Source organism: Lynx rufus, unplaced genomic scaffold (genome assembly GCF_022079265.1).
Source record: "Lynx rufus isolate CCGP_SWC_20201006 ecotype Redwood Valley unplaced genomic scaffold, mLynRuf1.p SCAF_13, whole genome shotgun sequence".
NCBI classification, from domain to species: Eukaryota; Metazoa; Chordata; class Mammalia; order Carnivora; family Felidae; genus Lynx; species Lynx rufus.
Window position 1 is genome coordinate 26476396 of NW_025814827.1, and position 24618 is coordinate 26501013.

The 24618-nt window shown below is 36.4% G+C and overlaps 1 protein-coding gene across 1 annotated transcript in view; it reads left to right on the forward strand.

The window, feature by feature from the left end:
- The window catches only part of CEP152 (centrosomal protein 152), an 87202-nt gene that overhangs the window by 34011 nt on the left and 28573 nt on the right, over positions 1-24618 (forward strand). Inside the window, exons 13-18 of the mRNA XM_047075143.1 lie at positions 6167-6371; positions 13988-14116; positions 14706-14815; positions 15560-15688; positions 15830-15965; positions 22248-22529. Coding sequence (XP_046931099.1) covers positions 6167-6371; positions 13988-14116; positions 14706-14815; positions 15560-15688; positions 15830-15965; positions 22248-22529 — 991 coding nt within the window. The remainder of the gene's footprint in view (positions 1-6166; positions 6372-13987; positions 14117-14705; positions 14816-15559; positions 15689-15829; positions 15966-22247; positions 22530-24618) is intronic.

The following is a 24618-nucleotide window of genomic DNA, read 5'->3' on the forward strand; positions in this document are numbered from 1 at the left end:
AGAGAGCATGAGCGAGGGGCAGGCAGAGTGAGACAAGGACACAGAATCTGAAGCCGACTCCAGGCTCTGAGCTGTCAGCATAGAGCCCGATGTGGGGCTCGAAGTCACGAGCTGTGAGATCATGACCTGAGCCGAAATCAGGCGCTGAACCCACTGAGCCACCCAGGCACCCCTCGTCTCACTTTTAACCTCTAAATTTGTCTTTTAATGAATGGAAGTTTTTTAACTCTAGTCAAATTTATCAATCTTTGTGGTTAGTGCTTTTTATGCTCTCTTTAAGAAACCTTCCCTGTTATCCTATGCTGCCTTCTAAAAGCTTTAATGCTTTGTCTTATACTTTAACCATCTCTCTGGAATTGCTGTCTTGTTAGGGTTTTTCTGCTTACTCTTTCTTGTTTACACCTTCAAATGAATTTTATAATTAAGCTTGTTTTATTCCAGAAAAAAAAATCCTGACAATATTTTTATTAGGATCACGTTGAACATATACATTAGCCTAGGGAGAGTTGATATTTTTATGATGCTGAATTCTTTTACCCAAGAATATAGCATGTCTTTTCATTTCCTTAAATCTATTTTAGTCTCTCAAGATTGGTTTGAGACTAGCTTTTTTTTTTTTTTTTTTTTTTTTTTTATCTTTAGGTTTTTGCACAATTCTTGTAAAATTGATGCTTAGGTATTTCATTTTTGCAATAGTAAATAGGGTATTCTTTTTCCATTATTCTTGAGCACTGTTTTGTATATATGACTTCTACATTTTGTGTTATAACCTGTTTTCTAACTCTCTGTTTGTAGTGGTTTTTCCATTATATTTTAGGCTTTCCGAGATATAATTATATCATCTGTTAATGGAGATAATTGTACCTCACTTTTTTCCACTTATGCTCCAAATTGCTTTCTCTTTCTGGTTACATTAGAGTTCCTCTATCTTATTTAGATGTTGATAGTTTAAATGCCGTTTTCAATGTGACTGTACCATTTTGCATCACCAGAAGCAATGTCTGAGGTGTCAGTTGTTCTACATTGTTGTTAAAACTTGGTGTTGTTAATCTTTTTTAATTTGAATATTTCTAGTGTGTGTAGTGATACCTTACTGTGGGTTTAATTTTTATTTACCTATTAACCAGTGATCTAAGCATCTTTTGCTGTGCTCTTCTTTCCCTTTCTTCTTCCTCTTTTCTTCCTGATGTGGTTAATTGCCATTTGTATATATTGTTTGGTCTTCAGAAATTTCAGGATATAAGCCCTTTGTCTGATATGTATGATGTGAACATTTTCTTCCAATCTCTCGTTTACATTATCATGTTCTTAATGATATCTTTTGAGGAGCAAAAGTTTAAATTTTTATGAATTTAGATTTATCAATGATCTCTTTTATAGTTCATGGTTTTGGGTCCTAATCTGTCACACAGATTTTCTTTTAGGATTTTAAAAGTTTGATAGTTTTACCTCTTACATTTATATCTATGGTATAAATAAATCATTATGGATTAGTTTGTTAGTATGATGTCCATTTTATTCATACCAATATCCAATTGATATAATACCATTTGTCAAAAAACTTTTCGTTGAGTTGCCTTGATATCTTTGTTGATAATCAATTGGTCATTTGTGGCCCATTTCTGTACTCTCCATTCTGTTCCCCTGCTCTTTTTTGCTGTTCATATTCTTGATACTGTAGCTTTATAATAAGTCTTGAAATGTGTTGGACAAGTCCTTCAGCTTTGTTTGTTTTCAAAATTGTTTTGGCTATTCTAAGTTCTTTGCATTTCAAAATAAATTTAATGACTGGTTTGTCAATTTCCACAATAAAGTCAGATGGAGTTTTGATTGGGATTGTGTCACATCTATAGATCAATTTTGGGAGAATTGACATCTTAAGAAATTACTATTTGTCAATTATAGCTAAATAAAGCTGAAGGAAAAAAAATTGTCTCCCAGTTTCAGAACATGCATGTTATACCTCTCTATTCTTCAGTTTCTCTCAGTAATATTTTGTAGTTTTTATACAGAGATTTCTCTTTGGTAGATAACATTTCCCTTTAGATTGACTTTAGATTGAATTTAGAATTGAAGTTAGATTGAATTCCCTAATTTCCTTTAGCATTTCTTCTAGAGTATGTCTGTTGGCAACAAATTCTTAGTTTTCTTATATGAAAATGTCCTTTTTTTGGCTTGATTATAGAATTCTGGATCAACTGTTCTTTTATTTCAGCACTTTAAATATATGTTCTTCCCCTGTTTCTGGCCTTGGTGATTTCTGAAGAGAAATCTATTATTATTTAAATCCTTATTCTTGTGTGTAATGGTGTAGTTTTTCTTTTGTTGTTTTCAAGATATTTTTCCCCTTTATATTTCAGCACTTTATGATGTGCCTAAGTGTTTTGTTTTTTTTTTTTTTTTTTAGTTTATTTCATTTGGGGTTCACTGAGCCTGTTGAAAATGTAAATTTATTATGCCTTTAGTAAATTTGTGAAATGTTGACCATTATTACTTTAAATACCTTTTCTGCTCATGTCTCTTTCTTCTCTCCTTATGGGTTTACAATTATACAACTTAATTTTTTTTTATCTTTCTCATAGTTCCTCACACTTAACTTTTTTCCATCTTTTTTTCTGTTTTCAGATTGGATAATTTCTGTTGAGCTATTTTCAAGTTCACTCATTCTACTGTCATCTCTGTTTTATGAAGCCTGTATAGGGAAGGCTTTTTATTTCATTTTTTTTTTTAACTTTCAGATACTGTGTTTTTCAATGATAAAATTTCTATTTGGTTCCTTTATAGTTTTTACTTCTGTGTTAAGAATTCCTAGTTTTTCATTCACTTTAAATATGTTTTCTTTTACTTCATTGGACACAGACATAATAGTTGCTTTAAACTTTGAAAACTCTTTGTGATAGCTCCAGCATTAACACCTATAGATTTTTTTTCTTGCAAGTTAGTCCATTTTCTTGGTTAGTTGTGGGTCGAGTAATTTTAGATTATATACAGACCCACTTTGCAGATACTGAGTTTTGTTTGTGAATCGGCAACCCTATCGGTGCCATTTTGCCAACAATATTTGCTGATTTCATGTCTCTGTGTCACATTTTGGTAATTCTCACTGTATTTCAAACTTTATTATATTCATTGTGGTGACCTGTGATCTATGATTAGAAATCGTTAAAAGCTCAGATGTTGGTCAGCATGTTTTAGCAATAAATTATTTTTTAATTAAAATTTATATATTTTTTAGACATAATGTTATTGCTCACTTAATTGACTCTTCATTTGAGTAGCTTTATTGAAATATTTGCTTTACTGTAGTGGTCTGCAATGAAATCTGTGATATCTCTATGGTATGCCTGTAGTAGACATATGATTTTTACGTTGTGTAGAAACTTGTATGGGTGTTTCAGATCTCAATTTATTGGTTCAAGCCTTTGCTACATTGGTTTGAATCCATTCTTGTATGCATACCTCAAGAGTTAGTCACTGTGAGATATGTGTGTATGGTTCATATTTCAGTTAAATTCTCTAAATATTTGACCTGCTGGTTTGTGGGTTGGTTCTGTGCGTGCACAGTTCAGGGCCTTAGACTGAGGCTTGCATACGTTTATGCACAGAATTCATGACTCCTTTTTCTGGTTTTCTTCTTTCTCGGAGTCTTCCTGCTCTCTCTCTTTATCATTGGTTTTCAGCAGTTTGATATTAATACAACTTATGGTTTTTCTTCATTTTTCTGTTTGAGATTCATTGAGCTTGTAGGTTTTAATGGGGTTTTAGTTTTCATTGAATAGGAAAATTTTGGTCATTAAAAATTTTTTTTTTATTATGCCCCCTTCCTCTTTCCTTTTCTGGGACTTCAGATACAGTTGGGTTAGATACAACTTAACATGCTCAGTATACTTCTGTTTTAGTCTTCTTTCTCTCTATTTAGTTTTGTAGTTTTATTGCTGTGTTTATGTCTGCTGATCTTTTCTGCAGTATTAACTAAGCTGTTAATCTCATGCAGTATATTTTTCATTTCAGATGTAGTTTTTGGTCTAAAGTTCAGTTTAGGTCGTTTTTGTATCTTCTGTTTCTCTCATTGTACTCATGTGTTTTCTCTTACCTTCTTGGACCTGCACAATATATTTAATTAATTTTACCACTGGCACCATTGCTGGCACCATTGTCAGTTTCTATTGATTTTTTTTCCTGGTTGTAGTTGATACTTCCCTTTTATTTTATTTAAAAAAAAATTTTTTTTTAATGTTTATTTATTTTTGAGACAGAGACAGAGCATGAATGGGGGGCGGTCAGAGAGAGGGAGATACAGAATCTGAAATAGGCTCCAGGCTCTGAGCTGTCAGCACAGAGCCCAACGCGGGGCTTGAACTCACGGATCGCGAGATCATGACCTGAGCCGAAGTTGGCCGCTTAACCGACTGAGCCACCCAGGTGCCCCACTTTCTTCCCTTTTATATTTTCTTTGCTTATTTGCAGGCCTGGTAAGTTTTGATTAGATGCTGGACATTTTGAATTTTATATTTTAGATGTTAGATTTTGTTGTATTTTTAAAAAATATTGCTCTTTTTTGTGACACACTTAAGCTTCCTGGGATTCTTTCAAGGTCATTTATTTATTTATTTATTTATTTATTGGGTGGTCTTAGGAAAATATTTCTTTTTTTTTCTAATTTAAATTTTCAGTTAGTTAACATATAGTACAATACTGGTTTGGTTTCAGGAGTAGAATTCAGGGATTCATCACTTACATACAACACCCAGTGCTCATCACAAGTGCCCTCCTTAATACCCATCACCCATCTAGCTCATCTCCCACCCACCTCCCTCCATCAACCCTGTTTGTTCTCTGTCGTTAAGAGTCTCTTGTGGTTTGTTTCCCTCTCTTTTCTTTTTCCCCCCATTTTCCAATATGTTCATCTGGCCCCATTACTGAGGCAATATTTGATATTCTATGAATTAGGAGATCTTTTCACTATAGTTCCTTGGAACCCACAGTATTTCCAGCCTTATTCTTTTCCTGCAATTCTTTCCCTGGACTTGCAGTAATTTTCTCACATGTATACACAGATCTCCAGTGCTCTCTTTCTGTGTAGCTTCCTTTCCTATAGTATTTCCCTCCTTAAATTCTAGCCATTTTGACCTTCCCAAACTGAACTCTGCAACTTGGTGAGATTGCTAAGCTGTCTTTGGCCTTTCTTTCCCTGTGCCGCAGGCTGGAAACTTCCCAGGGAGATAGCAGCAGCAATCATAGGGCTCACCTTGTTTGTTTTTCTTTTTTCAGGGATCATTATGGTGTGCTGCCTGCTGTCTAGTGATTGAAAGCCATCCCTTAACATATTTTATTTGGTTTTCCAGTTTTTTTACGGCAGGAAGATAAATCTGGCATTTTTAATCCATTACGGCAAGGAGCAGAAATTCTCCAGTTTTGAAATTTATTGAAACTAAAGTTGGGATTAAATTAGCATGGCTTTTATTTTTTTTATTTTCCCCTTAATTGCTCAGATATCCATTCAGACTGGTGTTTTAGTAAAAGAGATACAGAAATTGCTAGTCAGGATGACTAGTATTTTACTTTTCACTTCCTCCTTTATTTTCATGTTGTTTCTCTTAGAGTCATAAAGGGCATGTGTATATAGCACACAACTTGCCAAAAACCAAAAAACCATGCCATATTGAAGTTCGCCTGGTTTAACTCCTTTCAGTGAGGCAGATGGTCTAAGCATAATAATGGCCTTCTTATGAATAAACTCACTTCTATATATGGGGACATAGCAAAGGTGACAAAGCTTATATATGACAAAGCTTAAAACTGTTTTTGAAACACCAGTATATAGTTGTGTAAGTCACAAAACTCTTCACAACTGCAATCACTTTCGAGAAATAACCATGCTTGATTTGTTACTCGATTTCGTATTCAACATGATGATTTCTGGGGCGCCTGGGTGGCGCAGTTGGTTAAGCGTCCGACTTCAGCCAGGTCACGATCTCGCGGTCCGTGAGTTCGAGCCCCGCGTCGGGCTCTGGGCTGATGGCTCAGAGCCTGGAGCCTGTTTCCGATTCTGTGTCTCCCTCTCTCTCTGCCCCTCCCCCGTTCATGCTCTCTCTCTGTCCCAAAAATAAATAAACGTTGAAAAAAAAAAATTAAAAAAAAAAAAACATGATGATTTCTCCTTTAGCATTGTACAGCAAGAAGACCCAAATGAAGAGCTTCCCAGAGACGAGGTCGTCCTGAAGCTGAAAGCACAAGTGCAGCGTTTGCTGGGGAGCAACTCAGTGAAGCGTCATCTGGTGTCTCAGTTACAAACTGAGCTCAGAGACTGTCATAAGAAAATTGAAGATCTCCAACAAGTGGACAAAGATGAAAAAAGCATCAAGGTTGAGGTTTGTAGAGTTAAAAAGCCATTTTTAAAAGACTTTAATGAAGAAAATGCTTACAGTCTTCACATTTAAATCAAGCCTTTGTCTTTCAAGGTCTCATTTGATTTTATTTAGAAGTAAAGTGTAAAGAAGGGAATGCCACATAAAGAAATATATTTTCTAGTTCCTTTTGCAAAGCACCTCATAAATGAGATGTTAGTTAGGCAAAATTCCTTTACCACAAATCCAAGGAAGCAGTCTACGTAACAAAGTATATGCATTTCCTCAAGATTGGCTTGTATCAGCAGTGTTCTAAAGCCTTAAATTCTCCACAGCTAAATCCCTTAGCATTTTGTTTATGACATTTCTCTTGCCCATGTTCCTATAATGAGTCTTTCTATATAAGGAAATTAATTATATAGTGGTGGCGTTGTAAGTGAGAAAGGCACAGAAACAGGTTATGTCAGAATCATTGAATCTACTTTTATTTATATTTTTTATTTATTATTTTAAAAAAATTTTTTAGTGTTTTATTTATTTTTAAGAGAGAGAAAGAGTGGGAGCAGGGGAAAGGGAGAGAGAGAGACACAGAATCGGAAGCAGGCTCAAAGCTGTCGCCACAGAGCCCGATGCAGGGCCCAAACCCACGAACCATGAGATCATGACCTGAGCCAAAGTCCATCACTCAAGTGGCTGAGCCACCCAGATACCCCCGAATCTACTTTTATATGCTTCAGTTGGCTTCCTTACTTCATAGATGAGGAAGATGAAGCTGGAGGAATGTGACTTCATAGATGAGGAAAATGAAGCTGGGGGCATGTGTGACATTTCTGAGGTTAGAGTCCATCTTTAGGCAAATTGAAACTAAAACACTTGACTAATAATAGTCAAGATTATTTCCCCAAGATCTTGCTATCACAGAAATTCTTACTCTTGCCCTCATTTAACAGCTTCCTTTTCTATTCTTCCATATTTCCAAATCCCAACCATCTATGCTCTCAATAGAAAAACAAAAAACAAAAACAAAAAACCTAGTAATGAAAGGGAAGGGGGAAAATGAATGTAGGTGGTGTATTCCTTTTCCTTCTGGAAGGAAATAATATTTTACTTCCTACTTTAGTACCGTTTTAGCTCCTGATTCTTTAAACTAGGAGTTGTGTTCACTAAAATAGTCCTATTAAGGTATGTAAGATGTTATATGGTACTAATTATTATGGAATTTTGATTGTATATATTTTCCAAAAAATAATAATGTGTTTTCACTGTTTAAATCCTGCCCAGTTGGGCAATATTCCTTCTTCAGAGTAACTGTATTTGATGAGCATAACGCTGATTTCAGTGTTAACAACCAAATGAGAAAGAACCCCCAACCTCTAGCACATTGAACATCTTTATGTCAAGCTGTTTTGTTTATGCGTTTTTTAAAAAGGATGAGAATAAATGTGCATGTTTCAATTTGTGTTAGATTAGAATCGATTGGTTCAAGTATTTTGGTGAGAGTAGCCTAGGATTTAGGAACGTGGTTTTGAGTCTTGAACTTTAGCTCAGGTATCCACGGTTCTTGCTCTGTTCTGTACTGAAATTACTGATGGCATTTGCCATAGAGATACACTTCCACATATGTGGCAGTTGATGGTGGCCATGCCTTATGTTTAACAAAATTTAATCTATACCTTTGCCTCTATAGATCAAAGGGAACGATCTCATTGTTGAATACGCTTTTTGTCCAGCTACTCTTGCCATAGTGATTTCTCAGCAGTTCATGTTTGGTTTTTCTTAAAAGTGTGACTTACCAGCCTGTGCTGCTTGTCTGTCCTGCTTGCACTTACTATATACGAATTTCTTGAGACTCTTGTCTGGATGATTCTCTGCATGTTTGCTCAATAAATATTTGTTGAATCAATATACCTATTAATCCTTTTCTAGATGGAGGAAAGGGAGAGGAAGTAGTAATTTAACCAACAAGTGTTTTCATTTTTTTATTTTTTTAAATTAAAAAAATTTTTTTTTTTTTTTGCATGTATTTTTGATAGAGAGAGGCAGAGCACAAGTGGGGAAGGGGCAGAGAGAGAAGGAGACACACAATCTGAAGCAGGCTCCAGGCTCCGAGCTGTCAGCCCAGAGCCCGACGCGGGGCTCAAACTCACAAACAGTGAGATCATGACCTGAGCCAAAGTCGGACGCTTAACCGACTGAGCCACCCAGGCACCCCATCCAACAAGTGTTTTTATATAAACACTCAAGTTCACAGTCATCTGATTAGCCCATGGACACCTTCAAACTTTGTCTTTGCCTCTTACTTACTTCCCACATCTTTTCTAATGATGTTTCTAGTTAGTGTATAACATCAGAAAACAAGGTTGGGAGGTATATGGAGGAAGAGCAAATCATTCAGCTTAAGCTTTGGTTTTGTTTTGTTTTAAAGCTACTCTGTGCAAGGTTATGGGATTCAGTGGAAAGAAACAATGGCCATTCCTTGAAGGAATTTAGGATCTACAACAGCACTATCCAATAGAAATTTGATGGAGCCATATATATAATTTAAAATGTCCCAACTATCCCATTAAAGTAAAAGTAATGGTGAAATTAATTTTAATAACATATTTTATTTAACCCAATAAATATCTTCTCAATATGTAATCAGTGTAAAATTATTAATGAGATGGCTTGCATTTATAATAATAATAATTATTATTATTATTTTAAATTTACATCAAAGTTAGTTAGCATATAGTGCAATAATGATTTCAGGAGTAGAATCCACTGATTCGTCCCCTACATACAACACCCAGTGCTCATCCTAACAAGTGTCCTCCTTAATGTCCCTTACTTATTTAGCCCATCCCCAACCCACAACCCCTCCAGCAACCTTCAGTTTTTTCCCTATATTTAAGAGTCTCTTATGTTTTGTCCTCCTCCCTGTTTTTATCTTATTTTTGCTTCCCTTCCCTCATGTTAATCTGTTTTGTATCTTAAATTCCACATCTGAGTGAAGTCATATGATGTTTGTCTTTCTCTGACTGACTCACTTTACTTAGCATAATACACTCTATTTCCATCCACATTGTTGCAAATGGCAAGATTTCATTCTTTTTGATTGCCTAGTAATATTCCTATACCACATCTTCTTTATCCATTCATTTATCAATAGACATTTGGGCTCTTTCCAAACTTTGGCTATTGTCAGTAGTGCTGCTACAGACATTGGGGTGCATGTGCCCCTTTGAAACAGCACACCTGTATCCTTTGGATAAATTCTTAGTAGTGCAATTGCTGGGTGGTAGGGTAGTTCTATTTTTAATTTTTTGAGGAACCTCCATGCTGTTTTACAGAGTGGCTGCACCAGTTTGCATTCCCACCAGCAGTGCAAAAGTGTTCCTCTTTCTCCACATCTTCGCCATCATTTGTCGTTTCCTGAGTTGTTAATGATAGCCATTTTGACAGGTGTGAGGTGTTATCACATTGTGGTTTTGATTCGCATTTCCCTGATGATGAGTGATGTTGAGCATTTTTCATGTGTCTGTTAGCCATTTGGATGTCTTCTTTGGAGAAGTGTCTGTTCATGTCTTTCGCCCATTTCTTCGCTGGATTATTTGTTTTTTGTGTGTTAAGTTTGATAAATTCTTTATAGATTTTGGATACTAACCTTTTATCCGATATGTCATTTGCAAATATCTTCTCCCATTCTGTTGGTTGCCTTTTAGTTTTGCTGACTGTTTCCTTTGCCATACAGAAGCTTTTTATCTTGATGAGGTTCCAATAGCTCATTTTTGCTTTTGTTTCCCTTGCCTCTGGAGGCATGTTTAGTAAGAAGTTGCTGAGGCCGAGGTCAAAGAGCTTTTTGCTTGCTTTCTCCTTGAAGATTTTGATGGCTTCCTGTCTTTTGTTTAGGTCTGTCATCCATTTTGAGTTTATTTTTGTGTATGGTGTAAGAAAGCGGTCCCGGTTCATTCTTCTGCATGTCGCTGTCCAGTTTTCCCAGCACCATTTGCTGAAGAGACTGTCTTTATTCCATTGGATATTCTTTCTGCTTTGTCAAAAGATTAGTTGGCCATACATTTCTGAGTCCATTTCTCGGTTCTCTATTCGGTTCCATTGATCTATGTGTCTGTGTGTGTGCCAGTACCATACTGTCTTGATGACTACAACTTTGTAAAACATCTTGAAGTCCGGGACTGTGATGCCTTCTGCTTTAGTTTTCTTTTTCAGGATTCCTTTGGCTATTTGGAGTCTTTTCTGGTTCCATAAAAATTTTAGGATTGTTCGTTCTAGCTCTGTGAAGAATGCTGGTGTTATTTTGATAGGGATTGCATTAAATATGTAGATTGCTTTGGGTAGAATCGACATTTTAACAATGTTCTTTCAATCCATGAGCATGGAATGTTTTTCCATTTTTTTTGTGTCTTCTTCAATTTCTTTCATAAGCTTTCTATAATTTTCAGTGTATAATTTTTTCACCTCTGTGGTTAGGTTTATTCCTAGGTATTTTATGGGTTTTGGTGCAATTGTAAATGGGATCGATTCCTTGATTTCTCTTTCTGCTGCTTCATTATTGGTGTATAGAAATGCGAGATGGTTTGCCTTTTTTGTCTCTCTGCCAAGTCCTTGAAATCTGACATGTATTGTCCACTTACAACACGTTTCATTTTGGACAAGACACATTTCAAGTGCTCAATAGCCATGTGTGGTTAATGGCTACCATATGCAACAGTGCAGATCTATAAGGAGAGGGACATGCATAACTTTGTGTAATAAGGATGATATTGGTTGCAGAGTGTTTTGAGAAGGAATAATTAACCAGAGTTGGTTGTAGGGGAGATGATAAGGCAAACTTTAGTGAAGTCTTTAAGGAGGGAATATCTGATCTCTGTCCTGAAGGATAAATGCAGGAGGGAAGGTAGGAAGGAACATTTCAGCCTTGAGCAGAAGTATTTAAAGGTTGTAGCAAATAAGCTGGTGTAACTAGGGAATAGGGCATGTGAATAGAAGTCTGTATTGTATAGGCTCAGTCTTTCTGGAATCTTTGAGGCCAAAAACACATAGATGTTACATCAATTTTTAGGATAATACCATAGCTAGCATTAAATCCTGAGGTTAATGAAATACTGTTGAATGTCTCTGCTTGCTATCAGCTTGTTAAGAGACAGAACATGTCCTTGGATATCTTTTTAAAGAGAACTGGGTCATTGAAATCCTCCCCTAAAGCCTTTCTAAATATTGAAAAGGCTAACAAAAATATTTACTATGTAATCTTACTTGACATGTTTCTTTTATGAACATTTTAAAGTATTGATATATTTATTGCTCTATAACATTGTAGTATCTTATGTTTGTTTGTATCCATCTTATATAGAACAATTAAAAATTATTTCAGAGTCTGTTGTTTTTGCTTTCGTGTCATTTGACTATTCATAGCAGTGCTGCTTTATGATATTTCCAGGATAATATGTGATGAAGATTAGGAATTTGTCTATATGTAGCACTGTGCACTGATTGAGAGTGCATTGAATTCTATACTGTTCATTCTAGTTGAACAACTGGACCATTAATGTAGAATGTGGTAAAGTCCTTAGGAAAATTAGTCTTGCAGTCAGGGCCCACATCTACATTGATTTTTTTTTGGTAAGCATAATGAATAAAACACAGAGGCCTTTCTGTATCTGTTACTCAAAAGAAATCATTACCTAACCACAAGTTGTGGTTAGAGCCATTCTTTGATTTCAAGGGACCCAAGGCAATGTTGAGTAGCCAACTCAGAAGGTTTCTACCTGGAATCTTTTTAGTCATAGAAATTAGGAAGATAATGTGAGAGTTGATGTATTACATGCCTTGTTTTCTTGAAGGTAATCTCTTTAGTATTCCAACTTCAGAAGTTTTGTTATGACACCTATGTGGTCCTTTTCTTTTTAAAATTGTCCATAAGGATTTTGTGCTGACAGGTATAAGTACCTAGTCCCTGAGTGCCTGCAGTGTGATGATATGTCAAAGCTGAGTGTCATAGCTAGGCATGAAAATTGTTTTTCCACGTATCAGTATGATGTTACTTTCATTCATTTTATTTCATAGTAATAAAAACTTACCAGTGGGAAAGAATGGACAAATTAATATCACAAACTTTGAAAAGTGGAGGCCAAGTTAAAACAAAATGAAAATTACTCTAATGAGTCCATAGAATCCCTTAAAATCTCATTAGTATCCCCAAATCTGGAGAGAAGCTAACAGAGTAGGTATTTGTAGTTCTCTTCTGACTGGAGTAGAAGCAGTGGCTTCTGGGAAATTATGGCAAGTGAAAAGGGGAAAGTCAACAATAGTCTCCCTGTAAAGGAAGTGAAGGTTATGAATTCAAAGACTGAGCCAGAGCCTTGGTGTTCTGTCACCTCACATGTGAATGAAATACAAATACCTCCCCAATGAGGAGAATGAATCTTGGTTTAGGATATTTTTTAAACATTGTGGAAGAGAGCTCAGACTTCAGGTAAACACATAAACCAACTAGTCAAATAAAGTAGATATTTAAAAAAAAATCTTTGTGGCCCCATCAATGAACAAAGAATTCATAAAGATTAGATAAGGAAGATACTTAGATGGTAAGAGGAAAATGCAAAGTTGTATAAATAGATCTGGGAGGATGAAAAACAAATGAACAGTGAAGGTATGTAAGAGGTTCTGCTATGAGAGCAATGCAAGAAATGCAAATGAAAGCAACTATTGGCTACCCTTTCCCCATCAAATACAATAATTATTTCAAGACATTCCCTGCCATTGGAGGTAAAGAGAGTTGGACACATTCTCTCAGACTACCTGACAATGTACATTTGCATGACCTTGTGGGAAACAATTTGCCAATAACTGTCATGAGTCTTAAAAATTGTACCTGTTGAATAAAATATAGATCTATGAGGTAATAGAGATTATATAATAGAGATTATATATAAACAAATAAATGCAGAAATAGAATAGATGCTAAACTTGGTGTAAGATAAAAAATAGAATATTTGCATTGCATAGTCTCAAAGTATCTCCTCATAAGATACTTATTCTAAATTACAAGTAGGAAATTGTAGCTTTACAGTGATAGTGCCTGCAGATGCTACCTTCATTTATTGATCATCACCAGTGATGAACCACGTTGATCTCCTGTGTCTCCTGAAGAGTGCACATAGCATTTCTGTGGCATTCATGTAAAAAATGGATGACCTGAATTTAATAATGAAGTGACATCAGAGAAGCCCAAATTGAAGGCCATCTTACAAAAGAACTAGTTGATACTCTTAAAAAGTGTCATAGATTTGAGAGACAAAGCCTGAAGAACTGTCCTTGGATTGAAGGAGACTCATGAGCCATGACAACTCAATGCAATGTGGAATTGTCGATGAGATCCTGAACTACAAAAAGGACATTAGAGGAAAATTGGAAGATTTTGTATAGGGTCTGTAGATTAGGTAACAGTGCTACATCCTAGTTAACTTCCTGGTTTTGATAATTGTATGGTGGTTATATTTGGGGATGATGATAAAAGTTACATGGAAGTTATTTGTGATGTTTTCACAGTTTCTTTGTAAGTATGAAATTATTTTCAAAACCAGCAGTTAGAATTTCTTAAAAACCTGAAAAACTTTTGATTTCTTTTTAACATTTAGAGTAAAACAGATACCACGGAAAAACCAACTGATCAATTATGGCCTGGGTCTTCTACTTCTGATACGATTGTGAAAGATGACATTCTGCGGCTTAAAAATGAAATTCATGTTTTACGACAACAAAATCAGGTGATGAAAAAGTTTCCTATATGTTGTGAGAATTCTTATGACCTCATTATATTCAAAGGATATAACTGACTTTTCAAAAAAAAAGTTGCAGAGGCAACATGAGTTAGTAGACAGGTTTATTAGTGGGTGAATAAGGATTCCAGTTATTTCCCTTTATTGCCCATAAGGTCATCGTTTTCTCAAAAGGTAGGTTAGTGGAACTCCAGGCTCCTGGGTCTATAGGAGCATGGCTGCTGGAGGTGTTCTTCTCTGGACCAAAAAAGTTAAACCTTGTTTATATGGTTGTTAAGATTATTGAATCCTGAGACTTACTTTAAGAGATCGCTTAGGGAATACTTCTCTGGCTAAGTGTTTCTATTTCATGTAGTTCAAAATGAATACAAAATTCTTAACTCTTAACTCCTGTCATAAAGCTACTTGTCAAATAAGTGAATCTTACAAGCCATAAAGAGTCTTTGTAGAATTATGAAAACGATACATCAGTGTTACAGGGTAGAGATAAAGCATGGAAGATAATAAAAAATAAGATTGGACTAATCAATGAATATGATGTTTATTTTCTCTAACTGCTTTATTCTTTTGTATCTAGGAACTTAAAGAAACTGAAGAAAAACTGAGAGATACAAATCAAGACTTATGTAATCAAATGAGACAAATGGTACAAGATTTTGACCGTGATAAACAGGAAGCTGTGGATAGGTAAAGTCTATGCAGAGGTCTAATGCCTGACTCTGCCCTTCACCGCCCTGCTCTCCCACCCGCCAGAAAAGATTCAAGAGAAATTATGGTGTGAATCCTCCCTACTGAGATCTTACTGAAGATGAGTCTGTGGCTTCTCAAATTAGAATTTAGAACACATTTTCCATAGAAATGATGTTATGTAGTGGGCTGGGTTCTATAGCACCATCAAAACTGCAGTTCATTGAGATAGTATAGCTTAATGGTTTTCATAAACTAGTCTGGGAAACTATTCTTTATAAGGAAGAAATCTGTGGGAGGGAGTATGTCTTCCAATTACCAAATCATAAACTTGGAAACAGAGTTTTGGAACATAACATACTTGTGAGTTGGGTACTGCTAGTATCTATTTCTAATATAGATAACTTGGAATTTTGGAACTCTACCCTATTATTTCAATTAATTTTTTATAAACAAGTCCTCAACAAAGACTATTACCTTCTTGAAGGACTAGGGCATTCTCATATCCAAGTTTCTCATTTTTCTCTGGAAACATTTGAAGAGAGAAAATTTTGCAGAATTTAAGATCATCCACTAGGAATTAATTATTACTTTTGGTTGGAGGGAACCAATCTGACCTTAATTATAATTTGCATTAGAGAGAGGGAGTGGGAAAGAAAGGAAGAAAAGAAAACCAATTTATCCTGGTGTTTCTAATAATCCTGGGCATTTCTTTAGATTCTATTGTCCGCTTTCTGTTTCTAGGTGTGAGAGGACTTACCAGCAGCACCATGAAGCCATGAAAGCCCAAATACGTGAAAGCCTGTTAGCAAAGCATGCTTTGGAGAAGCAGCAGCTCTTTGAGGTTTATGAGGCAGCTCGCTTGCAACTTAGGTGAGAACGAGAGAGTTTAGCTACCCTTCAAGCTCTAGAGACAGCTTTCTCCTGTTCTGTAGCTTAGAGGAAAATTGTTTTGCAGCCCTTGTATTTTTTTTTTCCTGGTGGTCATTTGGTTGCTGGTTTTGTGTATCCAAGGTCTGACTTAGATAACGTGAATAAGGAGATGGCTGCTGTGCAAGAATGTTACCTGGAAGTGTGCAGAGAGAAGGATAATCTAGAATCAACTCTGAGGAAGACCATGGAAAAGGAGCAACAGGCTCAGGAGAAGAAGGTACAGTACAAGTTCATGTTGTGTTTGTTTCAGCTCTTTTCTCTGGCCTCACTATTGTCATGGAAACCAGTATACTTGTTCTCTTGTGAAACAGGGAAGGCCTATGGAGAAGTCTCTTTATTTTTGGCTATCACACTCTGATAGCTCACAAAATACAGTAAATATTGAGATGATTTTTAAAACCTCAGTAGAAAATGGCATACATATAGGAGAAAATGATTCTTCCTTATATTTATTCCAAGTGGCAAAACAGGGTTCTAAAAATAAATGAGAGTAGACCCAAACACTGTGAGTCTGAAACCCAGGGATTCTTGCTTTCCACTTTTGCTGGCTCCTTATTTGAACCTACAGAGTCCCATGGGTGATGCACAGCATATTCCCTCAGAAACATTTTCCTCTGACCCATTTCTGTCTCAGTACCCAAGTGTCATTTTATTCTGCTGGGGAGAAGGGCAGGAATTTGAACTTGGGACTTAGGATAGGGAAGGTGGAGAGCTTTTCAGGGAAGCTCTCATTTTTTCGGGAAGCTGGAGGGGCTTCTATACTTTCCCCTCCTGCCTGAATCTTCCCAGTTGCTGTTGGTGAGTGTCCAGGAGTAAAATCACATGTAAATAGTCGCCCGTCTTTTCTTCCCTGTCCTGCCTGGAGCCTCATCCAGACACACGTCTGACTCTCCCTTCCATTTTGGACCAGCCTGCAGACCACAATTTGAAAGCCACCTGCGTCAAGATTAGAAAACATTTTTAAAAGCCTGAGTAAATGTTCTATACAGAGGTTTTCTGAACAAAGTTATATTAAAGCAGGCTCTTGCTACTACAGACTTTAAAAGAATAGAAAGAGCAGGTGAGGAATTCAGCTCTTTTAATGTTTGTATTTTTTTGAATAGATTAATATGGTGAAAAAACATGCCATGTATACATATCATCTAACGGAAAAAGAACTTCTAAAGCGAGCTCTTTTAGTTAGTGCTGACAGTATAAAAGTTAGAAGGGATCTTAAATTACTTAGAAATTAAGGACTTAGCTTTTCATAATGTATAAAAATATTAAAATAGGGAGATCTCTGCTGTGATTTTTTTTCTTTTTAAATACGTAAATTGACAAGAACAGAAGAGTAATTCTCTCAAAGAGGTCATTCTTTTGAGGAATATATTTTCTGGTACTTTTCAAAGAATCAGTTTGGCAATAAAATTAGATCTCATATAATCTGTCGCTTGGAATTAACAGCTGCTGCTGACCAATACTGGCTCATGAATGCTTGTGCACCAAAGCAGGGAGGAAAGTTAAAACTGCTATTTGGCCCTTCCAAAAAATCTTACAGGTTAAATATTTTTCTTTAAAGATTTTAAGTTGCCATACAGTGAAATGGACTTTTTCATTTGGTGTTTTTTCTATACGTTTTTAACATGTGACTTAACACATGTATAGAGTGATGAGGATACAGAAGAGTTTTATCACCCTATGAGACTGCCTTATGCTATCCCTTTGTAGTTAATACCCAGCCCCACTGGAAGGGCCAGTGTACTTAACGCATGAGAAGTGTAATTCCTTTCTTCTCTGGAATTGTTTAGTTTTTTTTATTTAGATTTATGTAAATCCATTACAAAATTTAGTAATTTTTATAAGCCAGTCATAACAGAAATTTAAACTTAAGAGAACTTATTTAATCTTTTCATATCCTAGGAAATGTTTCACACTCACAATGGAAGAATCTTATTAAACTCAAGCAAGCTAGGAAACTTTCATGGAAGTTCTCTGCAGGCCATAAGGCATTTTCCCTGCAGTTGACTTTCCGGTCAGTTACTTAGTCTGGATACTGAATTTATAAGATAGACAACAGCAAGAGTCCTACAGTGTATTTTCCTGTTCCATATGTGCTCTTTTCTGAAACAGTTGTTGAGTGAGACCGTGGGTTAAGTAAGAGCTCAATGCCAAGTTTTAAAACTTTTATTAACATGCGGAACTTTCCTTACATGTCAACCTGGCTTGTTCAGATAGTGGGAGAAAAGTCATCCACACAGAACCCCTTGGACTCTGTAGTAATCATTGGAGATCATGAATTTGCAGAAAAGGCAAAGATGGACGATATTCCCATTCATAATGTCATTTCTGTATACGTTAGTCTCATCTGTACAATTGTAATACATGCTAAGTCAGTCCTTAGAAGTTAGAGGGTTTTTTTTGCTATCTGGGGCATGCAAATTAAGTGTAAATGTTTTAAAACTATTGAAAAATTTTCTTTAATGATAAAACTTTTAGAATTAGATATTTCTGTAGTATGTTCAAATGGCAGATCCCTGTGCTCAATAAATCTATTACTTCTGTAAAGAGAGGGTAGAAAGGTTTTCCTTGCTGTGGTAGACTGCAAAAATGGCCGCACATTCTTCCCATCACTGAATGCATGCCCCTTCGGAGTGTGACTTTCTAGCAATTCTCAGTAAGAGGTCATCTGTTTCTCATCCCTTGGATCTGATTTTGGCCAATGGGACATTAGTAAACATTAGACAAAAAGAGTCTTAAAAATAATTTATACATTGGGACTTACAAGCTTGATACTCTCAGGAACTCTGTGGCCACCACTGTGTGAATGATCTGGGATAACCTGCCGAGTGATGACACATGTGACCACGTCATCTTTCTAGCAGACATCAAGCTAACCCCCAGACATGTGAGTGAGGCCATCTTAGACCATGTGCTTCAACTGCTTGCAGAGATCAGCTAAATTGACTCAGATCAGAATCACCCCCCAGATGACCAGGGAATCATGAGAAATAATAGATGTTTGCTGTTTTAGTTTAGTTTTGTTGTTATGGTCAAGTTTTGGCTGGCTTATTATGTAGCAAAGCAATTGATATATATGCACAAACATACAAACACACAGAAAATTGGTAGCAGTTTTCTGTTCTGGGTCAAAAGGAAAGTAGATATATATGGAAACAACTCCTGAAGCATAGATATACACAGGTAAGACAATGTGAGGATTCCTTTTAAAGTCAACAAAAAATAACTGTGATATATGACATGACACTGGACAGCTTTCTCAGCCACGTGATAGTCTGATTGTTTTAGTACAACTACAGTTTCTATGACCTGATTGTGAAGAAATGGGTCCCTTAGTCACTGGAGATTTTCTGAAATCATATAGCACTGAACAAAAATAGATAGCATCTTTTTGGTATGTGCCATTGGTGGAGAGGAATCAGATGGCAATTAAGACCAAAATAAGCCAGGTCAGGTGTGAACCAGGAAAGAAACCAGACAACCAGGTAGCATGAATCAGAAATAATGGTAAAGAGACACAGAGCAAAAGCTCTTTTGCTGCGTGGCAATAGGTATGTGAAGTGTATACTTCTCTGGCATTATATTTTATGAGCTTCAGTGGGACCACCAGAAAACCGTTTCAAAAATTTTCACACTGGGGCACCTGAGTGGCTCAGTCGGTTAAGCATCTCACTCTTGGTTTTGGCTCAAGTCATGGTCTCATTGTTGGTGAGTTCGAGCCCTGTGTTGGGCTGCGCACTGAGTACAGAGCCTGCTTGGGATTCTCTCTGTCTCTGCTCCTCCCCCACTCACCTCTCTCAAAATAAATAAATAAACTTAAAATAAAAATTTTCACACAAAAACTCTTATAGGTGATTTTGATCCCTGAGTAGAGTTTTGTTAGAGTTTTCAGATCAACTGGATTCCTAAAATAAACAGAGAATAGTATATGAATAGTTCAAATTATTAAATTTGTGTCTGATAGTTGACAGTTACTATTTCACAATGCTTTAGCTAGTTTTGAGAAAAACAATTGTCTTTGGTAATGAAAAAAATATGCCAGTCTGAATTTATTACAGGATGCATACTTTTAAGATACAGCAATAATTTTTGTTTTATATCAGAATATATGTATTTCAGAAATGTACATTTTTTTTTTCCTGGCCTGTGATACCTAATGAGTCCCATGATGGGTGGGTGTAAACATAAATGTCAGTTAAACTTGTTAAAAAGTTGTTCTTCTAGTAACATATTGTGTTAGACGCTTTTTCTTTTAATATAGCCACCTGTAAATTTTTTACCCAAATATTTGAGATCCAAGCAGGTCTTTACAAGACAGTTTATTAGCTGATTGAGTTAGCATGTAGGAAGATCATTTGTCTCTGTTGCTGCCAGTACCTGCCTATGACCAATATTTTATAAATTTGCCTTGGAGAATATTAGTATAATACAGAGATATTTACTTGAATTTTGTTTAAAGAGACAGCTATTGGAGGAAAGAGAAGAATATGTAAACAGACTGCAGGTGGAACTTGAAGAAAAGTACCAAGACACCCTTATGATGGAGAAGAGCAAGTGGCTGAAAGAACAAGAAACTGATATTAAACAGCAGGTTGACAATGAAGTGATGTTAGCCAAATCACACTGGGATGAGGAACAGACAGAGGTGTGGGTTAAAATTTCTTTTCAGTCACCATGTTTGGAAACTGTAGTATTAACTATAGAGAGACCGTTCTTCCTGAACAGACATAATTTTTCATTGCCAAGCACCTACGTGATCATTCATTTCACTTCTTGGGATTGGGCTTTGGGCAGCTTACACTAGTTTTATTTCTTAAAACTTCTCCCCTCTCTTGTCCCTTCAATGCAATTCAGGATATAATGGTTTTTGGAGGGGTACTTTTTGATTCCTCAAAATGAAACCCTCCTCTAATTTCATATTGTGGAATGAGTCAGATGACTCTAGACCAGTCTATAATAACAAATAGATAACCCATCCTGTGGATTAGAAGGAAGAAGTAATGACTGGGCAGGCTCAAAAGCACAAAAAATTACCTTTTACCTAAGTAGCAAGTGAAATTACTAATAGTTTTCTAGAAAATTAAGAACCAAATTGTGATCTTGAAAACTTAGCTGGAAGGGAAATCAATTTTCTTTTTTTTTTTTTTTTTTTTAAATTTTTTTTTTTTTCAACGTTTATTTATTTTTGGGACAGAGAGAGACAGAGCATGAACGGGGGAGGGGCAGAGAGAGAGGGAGGCACAGAATCGGAAACAGGCTCCAGGCTCTGAGCAGTCAGCACAGAGCCCGACGCGGGGCTCGAACCCACGGACCGCGAGATCGTGACCTGGCTGAAGTCGGACGCTTAACCGACTGCGCCACCCAGGCGCCCCGGAAATCAATTTTCAAGCTTGTCGAAACTAGATTCTTTGGTCTGCAAGATTGCTATTACCTGGGAGTGTGGCTACCTAACGGTGGATAGTAGACCACTGTCCTGTCTTTCAGCATCCCTCTTCTTCATCTCCCACCCCCACCCTCTGCAGCAGTTCATTAATCTAGTGCTCACACCTGAAATTCTTTTACTAATCATTTTTTAATACAGAAATATGTATTCTGGAATATATACATTTATGCCTGTAAAATCTGGATAGCACAAAACAAATTCTCTATTTTTACAATGTTGCACATTGTTTTATATTTGAATCTGCTAACCATTTATTTACCAGGAGGATGAGATAGAGAAGTAATGTTTTTGTGAGACTGTCAGGAAAGCATAAACTGCTACACAAGATTGCCATTTCAAATGCAGCAACGTAGCCTGGGACTCTGGTAGCCAGGGAAGCAGTCTGAGAACTCTGGATACCCAGGAGGTGGGAACCAGGAACAGAGGAAAGCAACTTTTGCTGTTTCACAGTTTTGCCTCAGACTGACTGTGTTTTGATCCATCCCACTATCCTGTTGAAAGCAGAAAGTTGTCATTAAGACATCCTTCTAATGTTGCCCCTCTTTCAATGCACAGTAGACTCAGTAGAATTTAATACCCTAACAAACAAGAGTCTAATGTGTTCAAGTAAGTAAAACTATTTTTAGATCGTGCAGTTTTAGGTTCATTATTTAGACTTAACCCAGTGCCTGCTTTGTGGAAAGCCTGGTGTTGATGGAAAAATACATATTAATAGTATAAATTTTCCTCTTAAAAAAAAAAAAAATCATGCCACCTTTGTAGTGGCAATGTCAAAGCTTCCAGAAGGTTGCATCTTGAGAGCAAGAAAGCCTGACCTATGGCGGTATACTTCTATCTCCCATGTGATTTATGCCACGTACATTAGGGTCCAACAGTAACTTTCAGGATTTACTTGAATATATTTTCATTGACTAAGCTTCTAACTCTCATGTAATTACTACAACAATGTCTAGATGGTTTTCAAACACAGCTGTGGTTGCTCTTTTGGCTAGCTATTAATTCTGGGTTTTGCTTATTTGAGTGTTTTTTCTTTTCATACAATTTTTCTTCTGAAAACAGATCAAACAAGAACTTATTCAACAGCTCGAAAAAGAGTGGCAGTCTAAGCTGGATCAAACTATAAAGGCAATGAAAAAGAAGACCTCAGATGGTTGCAGCCAGACTGACCAAGTAACCACCAGTGATGTTATTTCCAAGAAAGAGATGGCAGTCATGATAGAAGAACAGAAGCGAAAGATCCAGCAAGATTTAGAGCAAGAGAAAGAAACAGCTGTCAGTGGGGACCTGAAGAAACTTGAGGTGGAATTAGAACTCAAATATTGTGAAAATATTGCCAAACAGGTAATAGGTTTATTATAGTACAATTATTGGAACTGCCTATTAATGAAAACCTGTAAAATGCTACCATTGAACTTGTTCATAACTTTATACTTTGAAAATTTTGTGCATTCTAGGGTAGAACCTTTTGGGTTGTTACAAAAAGTTTCTTCCACTGTATTTCTGTCACAAAGCTGTTACCCCTCAGTTTTTCCATGTATTCTTTATGTTTACAGAGTGTTTGCTCCTCTGAGTTTGGTCTAAGCGTTAGGGTGCTTGAGGTTAAAGGTGGCGGTTTTATAACTGGATGAAGCACATCTTAATTAAGAATCTTTCATACCTAACTTTATAGAACGTACTCCACTGAAGTAGTTATACATAAGCAAACTTAAAGCAAGTGAGATATTAGACAGTGTTTGCACTGCAACTCACAGAGTTGAATCTGCAGGCACTCCCCTCACACGGGACTTTGTCTGTAAATCCCATACGCTGCCAGAAAGCGGGGCCATTGCCTCCCCTTAGAAGCACTCAGAAAGCTAGCTTGCTTTTAACTGGGGCATGTTGTTTGGTTTCCAAGAAATGTCAGCCTGAGTGAGCTGTGTTAATGAAATAGCTCTGTGTTAATGCAATAAAGAGTTTTTGTTGGTTTTATCTACATTATTATAGTGATTCTCAAAGCTTTTTTGCTTCAGGATGCCTTTAACACTTTTAAAAACTCAAGACTCTGTAGAGTTTTTCTCTGTGTGGGTTATATCTATTTACTGTATTGGAAAATATAAATCTAAGGAACTTTTAAAAAAACAAGAATATTGGAGCACCTGGGTGGCTCAGTGGGTTAAGCGTTTGGCTCAGGTCATGATCTCAAGGTTCATGAGTCTGAGCCCAGTGTCGGGCTATGCGCTAGCCATGCGGAGCCTGCTTGGGATTCTGTTTCTCCCTCTCACTCTGTCCCTCTCGTACTCACCCACTCTCTCTCTTTTTTTTCTCTCTCTCTTTTTCTCAAAATAAATAAATAAACTTTAAAAAATTAGGAAAATAAAATCTGTAAAAAAAAAAACCAAGAATACTAAACTTGCCATTGGCTGTCAGAGCAGTGATAAACCACATAGCATGACACCATTGTATTAGTTACACATGCAGGAATGGGCATGAAAAAAATAAAGTGTGAATATTACTTTGAAATTAGTTTTGATCTCACAGACCACCTGACAGGGTGTTTAGTCCCATAGAGGTCACTGGACCTTCATATTACTTATTTTGTATTTACAAACGAAATGCTTATTATGCAGTCTTAAAATAATACCTGAGGTAAAGTTTTAAAAAAATGTATTCAGCTTTTGATAAATATTTGGAATTCTGCCTATTTGTTAAGTTGTTCTACATGATTAAAAAAAATTTTTTTTTAACGTTTACTTGTTATTGAGAGAGAGAGAAAGAGCATGAGCATGAGAGGGGCAGAGAGAGGGAGACACAGAATCCAAAGCAGGCTCCAGGCTCCGAGCTGTCAACAGAGCCCGATGTGAGGCTTGAACTCACAAACTGTGAGATCATGACCTGAGCTGAAGTCGGATGCTCAACCGACTGAGCCACCCAGGCCCCCATAAGTTGTTCTACACGATGTTTAGAGAGAATCCTTATAGTATGGAAACATAGGCAAATCTGTGTAATTGTATCAAAGGCATCTTCAGTCAGTTAAATCATTTCCTGAAATGTTTAAGGTTTGAACAGAGTTAAGAAAATGTTCTGTGGACAGAGACATGTTTAAGGGTGCTGTCCTGGTATATAAACAATTACAGATGTGAAGAAAAACAGCATCATGTAGTAAGAAAGGAAATATTATTAATAACCTTTGGAGGAATATAAATTTCTATAGGGGCTTTATCTTTTCCCCGTATTTGTAACTCCCTGGGTTTTACCTGTAAATGTATTTAGCATTTTACAAAAAAATTCAGCCCCTTATGTCAACTCTAGTTTTGTATGTTTATATGGATATAGGTATGTGTGTATTTATATTTCAATACAAGGAAATAAGGAAAGGTTATTTAGTAAGTGACCTTGTGGTAACCTGTGACAGATTTACCAACAGATCACCCTCATAATTTGTCAAGTCTTA